General features: G+C 41.2%; 1 protein-coding gene across 5 annotated transcripts in view; it reads left to right on the top strand.

The window, feature by feature from the left end:
• MED12L (mediator complex subunit 12L) overlaps window positions 1–15511 on the top strand; it is a 152601-nt gene that overhangs the window by 7880 nt on the left and 129210 nt on the right. For all 5 annotated transcript variants that reach the window (XM_030495049.2, XM_030495053.2, XM_030495051.2 and 2 more), the window contains exons 3-10: window positions 1044–1235; window positions 3138–3297; window positions 6524–6693; window positions 7374–7484; window positions 7900–8169; window positions 9685–9834; window positions 10374–10473; window positions 10653–10789. In XM_030495049.2, coding sequence (XP_030350909.1) covers window positions 1044–1235; window positions 3138–3297; window positions 6524–6693; window positions 7374–7484; window positions 7900–8169; window positions 9685–9834; window positions 10374–10473; window positions 10653–10789 — 1290 coding nt within the window. The remainder of the gene's footprint in view (window positions 1–1043; window positions 1236–3137; window positions 3298–6523; window positions 6694–7373; window positions 7485–7899; window positions 8170–9684; window positions 9835–10373; window positions 10474–10652; window positions 10790–15511) is intronic.

A 15511-nucleotide genomic window follows, 5' to 3' on the forward strand; every position in this document is an offset into this window, starting at 1 on the left:
GGGTTGCTATTGCTGAAATGTTAAAGGCTTTCCTGTTACGTTCTTCTGATTTTGTTTTCTAGAATTGTTACCTGCAGGCACTTTCTGTCTTATATTTTAATTATTCATGTTCTGACTATTAAACAGAACTGTCTGAAAAGTAAAACAGAAATTTGCAAGGAAGTACTTATAGTTATGTGGAAGATTTAAGTGTAGAATTATCAAAATAAGTTCAGTATCTCCTAAAAGCTTTTTATATATTTTAAAATTATCCAGTTATGAATATATTTATTAGGAAATCAAACAGTTTATTCTTACTGACAGGCCTAAAAATTAAATTTTCTTGCAGTAATTTTGAAAAGTAAATAAGCTTACGTGAGAAGTAAAACCTCTATTGGTTTTTTTCTTTCTGCTGTTTTGGGATTGAAAGTACTGAGAAAGCAAATCTTGTGAAGCTTTGCATTCTGGAGGTATGGAGTGGTAGCAGATGTATCTTGAACAGAATGTATCTTGTCAGAATGTTACCCAGTTAACCCATATCTTTGAGCTTTTACCTGCTGGAACTGATAATGGAAAGATAATGAATGCGGTTCTTGGGACAGTGTAATTAGTTGTAAATAAAAGTGAGAAGTGTGTATTTATGCTCTTTGTGCTATGGTGAAGTGTAGACTGGGAGGAATGTTCTAAGACACTCTTAGAATACGCTGAATCGGGGCGCAAATCTGAGACACTCACCTGGCAGAGGGATATGTTGCTCTGGGTGTTCACAAGTGACCCATCCTAAGTGTCAGCTGTGTGTCTTACATCTCTGAGGCCTGGTTGTCTCTGGCTTGGTTTTGCTCACAGTAGCTTCTACAGTGATAATGCAGAAGTGTTGTATGGGTGCTTAATGTCATGAATCCCCATTGCCTAGCTGCGGGGTATTAAAGGGTAATTTTATTAGATTGATAGCCTGGACTAGAGTGATGACTGCATCTATTCAGATGGAAATCCTTCATGCATTAATATGTGATAAGATGCTTTTTTACTGGGTTGTCATGTATGTTTGCTTTTTTCCCCACCAGATTGGCGCTTACTTTAGCAGCATACTAGCGGAAAAGCTGAAACTTAACACTTTCCAGGACACAGGAAAGAAGAAACCACAAGTAAATGCCAAAGACAACTACTGGCTGGTTACTGCTCGGTCTCAGAGTGCAATTCACAACTGGTTCACAGATTTAGCAGGAAGTAAACCACTGACTCTTTTAGCAAAAAAGGTATCAGAATACTCCTTCCTCTGTTTCTTGGGTGTGGGATTGTACTGAATTGGGCTGTAAGAACAGGTACAGTAGTACAGTATTTCTGAATGTGCTGCATGTGGAGTGGTGCTGGAGGCAGCTGTTGCTGTGCAGCATGTTCCCTATCTGCAAGAAGGGTGCCTGGGCAAAGGGAACTTCTAATCTAGCTGGTAGAAAGTTCCTTTGAATGACTGTATTTTGGCTCAGGCATGTTCATCTTGTTGACAGCCAGATTCTTTGCCTGTATGCTTCACGTCATACATTCTCTTTCTCAAGCAAAGGAATAGTTTGCAGAAATGCTCGTGTCTGGCAAGGAGATAATTGGTTAGGATGCCCATGCATTCTTAAAAGAACCTGGCTGCTAACTCCAACCCCTTTGCGTGCACTTCACGTTTAAATTTGTATTTGTGTTAACAAGCTTTGTTAAACAGTTTTAGTTGCGTTCTTATTTAAGTTTCCAATTAAGAATTCTTGCTGCTTTATAGCAGTGTTTATATAATTAGCAAAGGCAATTCTGAGCTATCTTTTTGGATCCTGCATGCTCTTCAGAACAGCAATACAAGATAAATTTGAAATGGTCATTAAAGCTTATCCAGGGTAGTGTCTAGAACACAGTAACAAAGGTGCTGTTATTCATGCCTTCCTTTCCTGAAGCTCTGTGTACAAGCAGCTAATCTTACAGTATCTGGGAGTTATTCTGAGTATAAATCAAACTGAAACAGGGAACCCTTATTCCAAGACTGTTGAGCATAAGTGGATCAAAATAATAGAAGGTGCAAGTTTCACCAGGTTTTGGACTGTTTTCTTGCAACTGGTGAAGAACCTGTGTTGCTTTGCTAGCAGTAGAGCCACCAGAAAAACAAACTTTGCTGTGGCAAGCGTGCCACCACCTTAAGTTTCCCCCTACCTGAGAGGTTAACTTTGTGACTATAAGTGCTAGAATTATTTCTTTCATTATTTAAGGATTTTTATTTTTTTTTTTAATAACTAGATGTGTAAACTTGCTGATAACAGTTAATAAGCATGTTAAGAATGCTGAAACTGATTCTGTAGAGTTCCTAAACTGACCACTGAAGAAGGTTACAGGAAGGGGCCAGTGCTTTGTTTGCCACTATCTTCAGCATTGATGCCCCTCTGTTCTCCAAGCACACTATTAGAAGGGTTGAATGTGCCTGGAGAAGCAATGAGGATTTTTTGGTAGGAGACATTAGGTGTAGCATTTGTACCTCCAATCCCTTCTGTCTCCACTGGGTTTGAAATGTCTTGTTCTCTTACACGTTGCTTTCAAATGCATTTAAAAATTATTCTACCTTCAAGCAGAAAGGTGTAAGGATTGCTGTGACTGAGTAAGTGACACTACCTGGAGGTCTTGTGGGACCAGCTGCCCTGCTGTGTGCATGGCTAGTGCAGGCAGTACGAGCTGGCCAGGCTGTTCCCTGGTGTGCGCTGGTTATCATGGGCTGCTCTGCTTCAGGGACACGCATGAGACTGGCAGTGTCTGTGTGATTGAACTGTCACCCAAAAACCTTGATGTAACTCCATTTTCCAGAGTTTCCGAGAACCAGCATGCGGGATGTTTCTGTGCTTTGGATATCTTTGGCTGTGTTGAGAGGTTTGCTTGAGACCCTGCAGGCAGCTCTGAGCTGGGGAAGGATGCATCTGATGAAACCTGGGGGAAGTGGGGGTTTTTTTTTTGTCAAGTGTCTTAGTTTCTCTGTGTCTAGACAATAGGTGAGGTCAGCATAGTGGGTTTTGAGGTTGATGAAGAGGTCTGTTGCTCTCCAGGTAGCATGGGGTTGGGCAGCATAAGGCTGGAGTAACCCACAGGTGTAAGCTGCTGTTTGGTCTTTGTGCTATAACTTGCTTCCTGTTTCATTTCAGGTTCCTATTCTCAGTAAAAAAGAAGATGTTTTTGCTTACTTGGCAAAATATTCTGTGCCACTGCTGCGAGCGGCATGGCTGATCAAAATGACATGTGCCTACTACGCTGCTATTTCTGAAGCTAAAATCAAGAAACGCCAGGCCACTGACCCAAATATTGGTAAATAAACATATCTAATGTCTAAATGCGTAATAACAGCTGAAGGGGCCTGCTCCTCTTGTTCACAGCTTTGGTGTTACTATGTATCCAGAAAGGAATCTTTGTAGTGGGAAGGGGAATAAAAAGTCTTTTAAATCAGTTTCACTTAGAAATGTGTGTCAGAGAGTACAAAGAGCCATTCAGCATAAATACTGCTCTGTTGGCTGCTTCTCCTCCCAGCTGATTCCACCTTGAGTCTCCAGGGGCAGCATCTGAGGAGATGACCATGCTGCATCTTCAACACTGACACCAGTCTCTGTGGGAATGGCAGGAGTGCTGGGATAAATGTTACTAGGAAATGGACAGAATTGCTAATGCAGAGAGCCTGGAATGAAGTGTGAATTTCAAAGCTTATTTATTAGAACATAGGTGGCAATGTATTTATTTGAAGTACTGACCTTAAATGGCACGGTCTGACACTAAGCCAGTGAGCCAAGCAGTGAACACCTTTAAGATGTTCAAAGGTCCTTTATTGTCAAAGTTGGATTTTTACTCTCACAATTTACATATACTACTTACAGCTCTTCTAGTGTCTGGAATGAACCTTGTCCTTCTTTGTCCTTGAAATAACTGTGCTCGGACGATTTCACTGCTGCTTAGCAGCATCTCTGTACTGCTGTGAGAAATGTCTGCTTCTTCCTGCCAACTTGTTCTGTTGTTTCTTTCAAACTTTGCTTTGTGTGTTTGCTTTTTTCTTCTTTTTTAAAAAATTAGACTTACAGCACTCATTTTCACTCTGAGTTCCTAGTCAAATCCACAAAAATATGTTTTCTGTTTTCTAGCAAACATACTATGTTTGTTCTTTGGTGATAGTTTAGAAGTGTTTTTAAAAAAAATAATCTGATTTTTAGAAACAGAGAGTAAGTGGGAATCCACATGTGGGGCTGGCAAGAAAGAAGAGAGACACATGCCCAGGTATCAAGTCAGGTTGGTGCCTCCATTGGCAGATGAGCTCTGGGAGGCTGCTCTGCTGGGTTAGGTTCTCTGTAGTGAAGTCAGCGTTGTTTTGTTGGGAGATCAGCACAGTCCCCTGCTCCTCCACTCCTCCTTCTGATGCTGATGGGTTCAGGCTCCTTTAAGCTGTTTACGCATTACCGAGCGGGGCTGAGTGGCTCGCTCTTTCCTTCTCTCAAATTCCCCTTCTGTCCTTCGCACCAAGGGATGCTGCAAGTGCCACTCTCTCCAACCTCTCAGGTTGTCTTCCCTTTCCTCTTGAATGATGTAAGCACTTTCTGGGGTAGACCCTAGCAGGAGGCTCGGAGCAGGCAGTGAGAGTGGGCTGATGCTTTCCTAATCTGTCATAAGTAGCTCTGCTAGTATAAGAGAGCACTTGTGGCTCTTTTAGGGGCCTGAAATGGTGATGCTGTGCGCCAAGACCAGGGCTGTTCCTTTGCATGGGACATGCACTCATTAGGGTGTAGTTAAATACCCTCTTTCTTGGGTGTGTGGGAGAAAGGGTAGTGAGGAGGAGGTGAAGAAAGCTAGGGTTGTGCACTCTGTTGTGATAAATTGATCTAGACCTAGTTTGCTCTGACTGGGATTAGTAGCTCTTTAAAATAAAAGGAGTTTATGTTTGCTGGGAAGGTGCAAGGTGGTTGCATGTGTTGGCTGTAGGCAAGTCTTCCTGCTCCAGGCTGGTGTCATGCACACCCACTGCACAGTGAGGGTGAACAAAGCCAGCAAGAGTATCTCTGGGCTAAGGTGCCCGTGACTTTTATCAGTGAGTGTTCTGAGACAGGTTACTGCAGATTATGTCCTCTGTCCAAATCTCCTGCTTTGCAAAGGTTGCTGAGAGCTGTTTGGGAAGTAGTTTGCTGTGTGTTACTGAGCAGCCTTTGACAGTTCCCAAAATGTTTTGTATCTGTGCCTCAGGTAACAGAAAGGCAGTTGCATTGTTTCTAACTCAGTGGCACAGAGATATTGGTAATTGCTTTGGGAAAATCATTCTTTCATGCTGTCATATGAAATAAGTTTGAAGTAGTGGATTTGGAATTGTTTTTCCAAAAGTGAGCAAACGTTTGAAGTAAATGTAGTCAAACTGTTCTATAAAAACACTAAAGCCCACTAGCTTAACATAGAAATTTCAGTGGATTTGGGTAGAAAAACATTCAACGTATAGTCTGTGTATGTTGACAGAAATGCCAGAACTGCCAATTACAAATGCAAAGGGAAAAAAGAATAAATGCGCTAGCTGATGTCTGAGGCGAGTAGTAAACAGTGAAAATAGTTGTATGTGAGAGTGGTAGCTCCTGTAACTCTGACAATAAACAGGCTTGGGTTGTCAAAGCAACTGCGTTATGTATTCATAAGAGTATGCTAAAATGTGCTGCATGCTGGTTAAATACAGCTCTGTCAGATGTTTGTCTCTGAGATACTAACAAATATCCTTGATTGTTCCAGTTACTGTTAAGGGGATGCCTTCCTAATAATTCCTCTTTTCCCAAAGCTTTATGTATATGACCAAGCAAGTTTACTTTTGTTCACTCATTTCTCCAGTCTATGCTAAATACAGGATCACTACTGAAGCAGAGAGAAAAAATGATAATTTTTAGTAGGTTTGTGTATTTGCTGAACAGCACCTACTGGCTTATCTAGGGCAAAGGAAAGATAATCAGTTTTACTTGCAGACCTCTTCACCGTGCTGGTTACTCTGACCTAATAAACTGCTCCTGAGCTTTTGTGTTCTTGTCAGAGTAAAAATCTGGAAGAGTTGTCTGTTTCAGAGTGGTTACAGAAAGAATAGTTTTATATCCCTTTGCTTGTGCAAAGTCCTGTTGAGTTTTATATTGGCTGTATTTGAAGGGGGAAGGAAGAGGGGAGTAAAGGTCCAGATGGAAGGAAGTAATGAAGTGTATTTATTTTATCTATTTCAAGGCTGTTTTGTGGTTGAGTGCTGAAATCAGATGAAATAGACAGGTGATTCCCTAAAGGCACACCTTGTGTCAGTGCTTTTTATGTCATGCTAAGCTGGCAGGCTGCTTGCACACTTGACAGTGTTTTGAGACCAACGCACAGGGAGGCATGTAAAAAGCCCATTAATTCACAATAGGTGCTACATTACAGAGCTGAGGGTTGATATTTTGGAGGAATATTTTTGATGACAAAGGCAATGTAAGTTTGTTTCAATTCTCTTTGTGAAGGAAACCTTTTATCACCTGAAGTGTCTAATTGTAAATTTCTTTTATAGAATGGACTCAAATTATAACCAAATACCTTCGAGAGCAACTAGCAAAGGTTGCAGAGTTCTATCATGTGACTTCCAGCCAAGGCAGCAGCTCTGTAGTGATGCCTCAAGAGATGGAACAAGCACTGAAGCAGTGGGAATATAATGAAAAATTGTCATTTTATATGTTTCAGGTAATACTTTTAAGAAGTGCATTAACTTTTTGTTTGTTTGTTTGGTGTGTTTTTTTTTTTTAGGTTACCATTCTTGGAAAGTTCAATTTTAGAACTTAATGGTACCTTTTGTCGTAAGACTTGCATAAATTGGAAATGCTAATTCATTTTAAAGATTTGCTATCTGGAAAAGCTTTGATTTGCTTAGTGTGCTTGATTGCTTTTGCAGCAATGTACTCAAATTATTCTCTCTTCTATATCATCCCATCTTTTAAGGGTGTTTTTAGTGACTGTGAATCAGGCTGAGGCCACTGTGGCACATCAAGCTGTGGGTGTCAGAGTGGTGGCCTGGCTGCTTGGTCTCACATGGTTCCAGCCCAGAATAACTCTGGTTGTTTCTACCCAAGGATGGAAATAGCAGAAGGGTTGCTGGGAGGGAGTCTGGCTGTCAGCAGTACGTCAGGCAGCCTGCTGAATTTGAACTGCAGAGATCAGTGATGTTGTACACCATTGCTTCCCTAGCCATAGGACTGCCATGAGGATGGCTGGTTCCTGCATGTGTGGTGGTTGCTGAGGGTTTTGGCTCTGTGCTGGCATGGACAATGAGAGCTAACCCAGGAATGAAATAAAACTTGTAATTACACACCTGCTTGTTTAGTGCTCCTAGTTGATATGTGATGTGTTATTTTAAATCCTTTAAGGAAGGAATGCTTGAGAGACATGAGTATTTGACGTGGATACTGGATGTTTTGGAAAAAATCAGACCCACTGATGATGATCTTCTTAAGCTGTTGTTGCCGCTAATGTTGCAGGTACCTGCATGCTTTAAAACCAAAATTAGTATGATTTGTACATGTGAAACAGTTTTAGTATTTGTGGTGGTAAAATTTAGATGAACATTTTTATTTAGGATGTGTATGGAAATACATTGCGTGGTGCATCTTTGGAATTTATAAACACCTTTGAAAGGTTCCTGCTTTATGATCCTGACTTGATTAGCTAGAAGGAATCTGTTACTGTAGCTGGTCCCGGAGGGCAGATGAAATTTTTAAGAACAGAAGCGCAGATTTGCATTTGAGCTGCTCTTTTCTTTTTTTTTAAATTCTGGACTCTTAAATATTGGAGGTGATCCCTTCCAGTTTATTCATTTCCAATGTTAGATTGTTAAAGAATATGAATACCTGGAGTAGACTGTGTAGTGAACTATGCATTTTTTTTAAATTTCAGTATTCAGAAGAGTTTGTTCAGTCAGCTTACCTATCCCGTCGCCTTGCTTATTTTTGTGCCAGACGCCTATCTTTATTGCTAAGTGATGGTCCTAACCTTGTAGCTGCACACTCTCCTCATATGATTATTGGACCAAGTAACCCTCCTCTGGCAGCCCCAAGTCCGACTGCCCCCGGTCCCGTGGTGAGCCCGGTACAGCTGGCCTGCTCAGATTTCCTCTCCTGCCCTCAACACCGTCCACTGGTATATGGACTTAGTTGTATGCTGCAGGTAGGCCAATGTTCTGTTGCTGTTTGTTTTCAAGGCTATAACCATTCAGTTTATTGGAAAACAGTGGGTTTTGGGTGTGACAAGTTGCGCTAGTTGTGGCTTGAATGTACCTCTGTCCATTAAAGGGTGAGAACTGAGTGAGTCTGGGGTGAGCGGGAGGGTGGATTCTCCACGCTGGCTGAGGCATGACGGTGGAACCACCTGGAGAAGCCTGTGCTGCCTGTGTGTCTGTCTACTCCTCTGCTGTGAGGAGCAACTCTGCTGCCAGGAATGGCCTAGCCTTCCCTCTGTGGTGGAGAGTTTCTGGTTGCAGTAGTGCTCTGTGCATCTCGCCACATTCTCATCACCAGTGAACCTGTGTGGTTCTGCCAGACCCCGTCTGCCTGCTGAGTGTGGCTGGACAGAAGATGGTGGCACCTGACTCCTGCAAGCTCTAACCTTTGAGGATTTCCTTGCTTCTTTCAGCCTGCCATCGGTGCTTGGTGCCACTGCAGGCTGCTTAATTTTGGTTTTGTCAGAATAACAAGCAGTTTATGTTGCCTTACCAACTTCCACAGTTTTTAAAACTGTGTAACAGAAGAGACTGTTCACTTGCGCTTGTTGCTTGGCAATAGCAGAATTGTCAAGAGAGTAATTATTTTCTAAAAAAGGACTTGTATGAAGAGCTGCGGTTGTTTACCTTCCCTGTGCTGACCTGGTGAGACTTCCTCCAACCCTCCTGCTGTTGGTTGTTCAGTTGTCTTTCTCTGGGGGTTGCACAGAGATGTCCTGGAGGTTGTACCAGGAGTGAGCTGATGTTCGTGGGATCACAAAATCACAAATGACCTCACGGTCAGCAGGGACCTCTTCAGATGATTGTTGTCCACCCTGCCCTCCCCAGGCAGGGTCAGCTAGAGCAGGTTCCCAGGACCATGTCCAGCTGGATTTTTAACATCACCACCACCATTCTGGGCAACCTCTTTCAGTGCTTGACCACCCCACAGTAAAAGAGTACTTTCTTGTGGTATGCAGCTCCCTCTCTGAGGGCTGCTGCTTTTCAACAGTTGTCAAAGTCCAGAGCCTGGAGGCAGGCTGGATTGTATGTGGGGAAGGCTCAGTCAGCGCTCTCTGAGGAAAGAAAGTGGGAGAGTATTTGCATCCCTCTCTCTGCTTCTTTCTCTAAGCTAAACACCAAAATTACTTCTTTTTTTCTAAAGCCCTTCATGTTTCAGAGAAAAGATCTGATTGAAGTTAACCTTTGGTGATGTTCTTTGACGGCGTTATGAAAGCAATACAAAAGGGAATTGAACACGTATATATTTAATTTTTTTTTTTTAATAAGGAGGAGAATAATATAGTTGAATTTCCTCAAATGGATGTTGTAACGTAATTGTGCATAGGCCTTCTTTTTGTTTCTTTCACTGTAGTAGTTAGACTGAAAGTGATTCTAGTCTCAGGGACTCTCTTATTGTTGGTATTGTTTATCACACGTGTTCAGAAAAATAAATTACTTCTGTTTTGTACTGTTGCTTGCAGACTGTAACTCTTTGTTGTCCAAGTGCCTTGGTGTGGAATTACTCCACAAACGAAAATAAGAATGTTAATCCAGGTTCACCTCTGGATTTACTTCACGTTGCTCCATCTAGTTTACCTATGCCAGGTGGAAATTCAGCATTTAATCAGCAGGTAAGCTTTTTTCATTATTGGATTATTAAGATCTGTTTTATATCTCAAAAAATGATTTGTGAGCATTAGGACTACAGCCGAGTTTAGATATTTCTGTAGGTATAGTTTCAAGACTAGTGTTGTCCTAGTTTTTGAAGACCTTGCTTTGTACTTCATTCAGGTACCAATTTTGTGACAATATCAGGTATTTTATTTATGTTCAGATGTTTTCTGTTATTAAACTGAAATTACTTTAAGATGTAAAATGGCAATAAGAGGAAGCTTGGCGTACCATATTGTGAGATGCCACTTTTCACACATGCCGAAAGTTAACTTTTGCTGGGTTCAATATAAGGAAAAAATGTTTTATTGTACAAGGAGATCCATGACATGTTGAAAAAACATTTGAACAGAATGTACTTCAGTTTGTTGTTGCCAAATGTAGGGAGTGTTGTGGAACACCATAGGGTACCTTGCTCCTGCCGAGAAAGCTGTCATAAGCTTGAAATGAAAATAGAGACTTCCAACCACTAGCTAATTAGCAGCTATTTTATTTACAGGTTCGGGCAAAGATTTATGAAGTAGAACAGCAGATAAAACAAAGAGGTCGTGCTGTGGAGGTGCGGTGGTCGTTTGACAAGTGCCAAGAATCAACTGCAGGTAAGAGAACTCAAAACAAATGTTGGAGCTTTATGGTTTATGTCTGTTCTTCTTTGAGTATAATCCCATTGCACCATAATTAATGCTAGGAATAGATTTGACAGATGGATGTAATGCACTGTCTTCATGTGTAAATTATTTTACCTTACCCCCCTCTTCTCTCTAACTTCCACCTTTAGGGGTGACCATTAGCCGCGTTCTGCATACTTTAGAAGTGTTGGATCGACATTGTTTTGACAGATCAGATTCCAGCAATTCAATGGAGACACTTTATAACAAGATTTTCTGGGCAAATCAGAATAAAGATAACCAAGAGGTAATGTCTACATTCTCCTCTTGCTTCATAGTCTGTAGACAATGGATTTTATTTTTACTTCTGAGAATTGTATGTATGTGTATATTTGATACAAAAGCTTTGTGTTTCTTTTGTGTAATTTTTTTTTTAACTACTTGACGTTTGTTCTATTAGAAGACAACAGCTCTTTGCTGTTGTAGTTGAATTCTTCAGTTCTACATACTGTAAACCTCATTTAGGAGAAGTGATCTGTCAAGGTTTTGTGGTTTATTTTTTGAATGCTGCCAAGTAGAACTCCAGATTATTGTGTGATAACAATTTTTACATCTATTGTAGAAAGTAGTAAATTAATAGGTTGTGTATAGAAAAGCATTCTAAAACTACATACTCTTACGTTTTTTGTATTTTTATCTGATATTGGTAGTGACATTTATCCGTGCTCACAGAACCATTTTCAGAGATCATGAAAAACTTTGTCAGAAATCTGTAACATTTTACATTTCCTACCCTACCTCCACAGTGCAAATGATAATGTCATTGGATCTGTGTATGTCCGACTCTTGAACTGCCTTCGAAAGTGTTTGGTGAAAAGGAGAAATAGCCAGCTTTGATAATACACTATTGAAGTAAAATTTTAAAATGGAAAATATTAGTGAATCTGTCAGAGCTGCTCATGTTAATGCTTTAAAAACTTTTACGCAGAATGTCTTGTTTTTCGAATTCACCTGGGTTTTGTTCATGACTGTGTTCTCAGCAATTGGTGGCCATAATGCAAGACCCTCTATTGCCCAGAAATACTGCATAATAATTGTCAATCAGCATTTGAACGACTTTGCAATAAACCAGCAGAATATAGTATTGGAGATAACTATTTCCAGAGAGATATACCTGCCAACAAACTCTGTTTGTGAAGCTGAGAACCAGTAGGTAGGAGTGCAAAGCTTGCCAGAGTTGTGTTTCAAATACGCTATTATGGTAGTGAGAGAGAAATAGAGGAAGGAGAGCTATTACAGCAGGCAGATGAAGTTGCTGGAAGTTCTTAACCCTAGTGCTTAGATGAAATCAGGAGTTCAACACGCAAGGATTTTTGTATTTTTAAAACGAGTAGGTTGTGATATGCTTTATTGCTTGAGAGCTGACTTTTGTTTTCATTCACTTTTGGAGTCAGATGATGTGGTTCTGTGCTGGTGCCCTTCTGCTGCTGTATTTGTATCTTTTTGTCCTCCTTGTCTGTATTCCTAAAAGTTTATTTCTGACTTCCACCTACAATTATACTAACAAACAGGTTTGTTTTTTTTTTTTTCAAAAGGCAGTGTCAGGAATGAGACTTCTGGAAGTATTGTTCTGTTGTTATTGTAGGTTGTTTGCTATTAGTGTCTTTGGCTTATGGTACTTCATGACTTGAGGTTGGGTTGCCTTGAAAACACGCCTGTTTTAGCCCCTAAACAGCTCTCTTAAAGATGTGCTCTTCATTTCTGGGTACCAAACGTGTATGGAATTCTGTCTGATTAGTGTGCAGGGCTACCTATCTCCTAATGGCATACATTTTACTCTGAGGTGAAGAATGCTGAGTAGAAACAAAGCATTCTCATACGCAAGTGACGATGCGCCTATGTGTGCACAGCAGTCACAGGAGACTGTAAGGAGAGCAGAAGCAAAGAAGATGCTGAGTTCTTTCTGAGAGAAAACTGTGAAAGTTTCTGGTTCTGAAAACTGGGTCTGGAGCTGATATGAAATTAAACTTTCAAATTATCTGCAGCTTCTTAACTATCTCTGGAGTTTTCAGGCAGTTGTTGCTTGGCTTGAACTTAGCTTTTGGCAGCTGAACAAGAGGTTGCGTTGGGATGCTGGATGGCTGACTGATGGTACTTGTGCATTTTGACACTTAAACTTCCAAAGTTTCATTCGAGTAACCAGTGTACTGTTCAGCTGCTTGCATCCGGGCAGGCTGATATGACCGCCCGTGGTGGGCAAAACCCAGCCCCGCGTCCTGGAGAAGGGCTGCGGAGCCCCCAGACGGCCGCTGGATGTCGGCATCTCCCTGCACCCACTGCATAAAGGCTCCACCGCTGCAGGGATGTTGCCACAGGCAATGCTGTTTATCTCTGTGCCATTCCTCCTTAATAAACTTGGGCTGTTCTTTTCCTTGGCAGAAAAAGCCATAAGCAATGAGGTTGTGTACGCCCTGTTTTCAGCTGGAAACTCGTTTGAGCCTATAAGGGCTTCTGTTTTGTAAATAAGATGCCTATTACCTGGATGTCTGCCTCCTGATGTAGTTATTTAAAGGAAAACGTGCTTTGGAGGACAGCTATCTACTACCCCTGTTTTGATGTGAACTTGACTGGAATGTTTGGTACCTACTTCCTGTCTATTTTTCCTGCTGGATAGCAAAATGTTGTTGTGAAGACTGCAGATGATGCTAATGCAAGTATATGTCAGAGCAGCGCTTCAAAGCACTGGACATGTGCTGGGATGGAAGGAAGCTGGCTCCTGCTACAAAGTACTTAGGTTCTGAGAGAGACTGAAAACAGAAAAATGTGCTCAGGATACTGCTTTTGTACACACTATTGATTTCTCCAGGATTGTATTAATATATAACTTGTGACTTCCAAGTGTCAGAGCAAAAGTAAGACTTGGTGGAAGGGGCTGGAATGAGTGAGGGTAGATGGATGTGGGAGGTTTGCCGAAAGTCGCGATGTCCTGGGCCCTGCAGGGGGCAGAGCTGCTCTTCATCCCACAGGGAGATTTAGAGGAGTGATATTGGAGGCCGGGATCTGATGACATTGGTGATGGAACGTGAGAGTGCCAAGTGGAGGAAAATCTGGAGTGAGGGGCTGAGCTGCGGCCATAGGTTGCATTTGAGTAGGACAAACAGGGCAGATGGGTGTCAGGCATTGAACTGAGCTCAGATTTTGAGCACCATGTTGCACATGACAGAGGTGGCACACTGAAGGTGTGTGAGAAAATGTGATGTTAAATCCACATTTTGACCAGACCCAGAACAAACCCTCCTTTTGAGCACAAGGATGTGCTCCATCCTTGACCTTGAGAGAGGCCGCAGAAGTGGGAGGAGAATCCAGTGCTTCTCCATTGACTTGGAGAAGACATAGCATGGAGGAGCAACGATGGTATTATTAAATGCTGCATTACTAAGCAGGCTTTAAACAGGAGACAAGAATTGCGTTGCGGTTTTTTACTGACTGTCCCTGTGTCTTAAGAGTGGTGGTCCCTGTGTAATTTCACAGGAATAGCTTCACCTGAGCCTTAATCATGGATCACACGTGGTTTAGTGGTGGACTTGGCAGTAGGGGGTTAGTGGGTAGACTTGATGATTTTAAAGGTCTTTTCCAGCCTAAAAGATCCTATGATTCTGTCACAGCCTGAGTGCTCTTGTGTGGTAGGTTTCCTTACAGGCATGGGCATTCCATCCATCAAGCTCTTTGTGCAAGTCAAAAAGTAGCACTTGTTACATCTGTCAGAAGGTCAGCTTTTTATCCATGAAGCTCCAAATAATAATAACAGTTGTTGAGTTCTTTTGGTGTGAAGGTTTGACAGCAAATAAAAATGTAATATCACAATTACTATGGTAAGAATGATGCTACGTTGTGATTGAGACCGTGTGCACAGGGAGTAATACAAGGGACCTGTTATTTCTAACTCTTCTTTGCTGACTTTATATAGACTTTATCAGTAGATTTGGCTGTGTAGGAGGACTTGAAATCTAGAAATCTATGACATGGCAAAAGGCAGTAAATGCACTTTCATTTGAGATGGTAAGAAAACTCCTGGCCTTTTTTATAGCTTCAGGTATGTCTCATCTGACATTTCCTTCTTTGCTTCAAAACATCAGTGTGTAACTCCAGAATGATTACCACTGTGGTTGTTATCTTTAAATAAATAATTCCAGTGAAGAGTTTGTATTGCTACCAGACAGTTTTAAATTAGAGTAAAATCGTGTTGCACTCGTGCAGATTTGGAACACCTTTGATTCCTCTCCACCCTGTTTTAAAGATCACTCCCTCTGAGTCAATTAGTGCAAAAATAGAGTCCTCAGAAGAGCGAGGTAGAGAATGCAATAGTGACTTTCTCATAATGTCTCTGCAAACTCCTTTTTGAGTTCACCTGTGACTTCAGCCTACTCAACTCGTGGTCTACCTGTATTTTATTATCTGTCATAGTCTTTCACAGGTGCAGCTAGGGAAGGCAATTGAGAAGGGTTCCCCCCCCCCTTAACCTGTTTAGTTTTTGAATGGTTGGTGAGACTTTTTAACTTCGCCTCCTGTGTAGAAAAACACAATTTCACGATTTCATTAAAGCTAATGAAGCTATAAAGCTATATACAATTTTGTTAACAATTTTGTTAAATATAGCTTGAAATACACTTAAGCAGTGGGAGGGATACCTAGTAAGGGAAGCTTTATACCAGTATACTAGCTAGTATGCAGTGGTAAATGGCTGAAAGGAGAAAGCGCTTTATTTTTTTTAAGGACTGTTAGCGAATTTCTTAAAATCATTATGGAGATTCCCAAAACTTCGTAGATGTTTGTGCACTTGAATAGCTTTTGAAATTCATCTCTCTGCACTTGTCTTGCTTCTCATGTTGTCTTTGAAGTCCAGCTGAATTCTTACGATGTCAAGAGATGTTTTTAATTTTAGAGTGAAAAAGTCCTGTTGTGAACTTGGTTCTCACGAATAGGGCTTGTTACAAATGCAGAGAGTTAATATTTGTCCTGAGATCACTTT

This window comes from Strigops habroptila, chromosome 8, assembly GCF_004027225.2.
Source record: "Strigops habroptila isolate Jane chromosome 8, bStrHab1.2.pri, whole genome shotgun sequence".
In the NCBI taxonomy this organism is placed as follows: Eukaryota; Metazoa; Chordata; class Aves; order Psittaciformes; family Psittacidae; genus Strigops; species Strigops habroptila.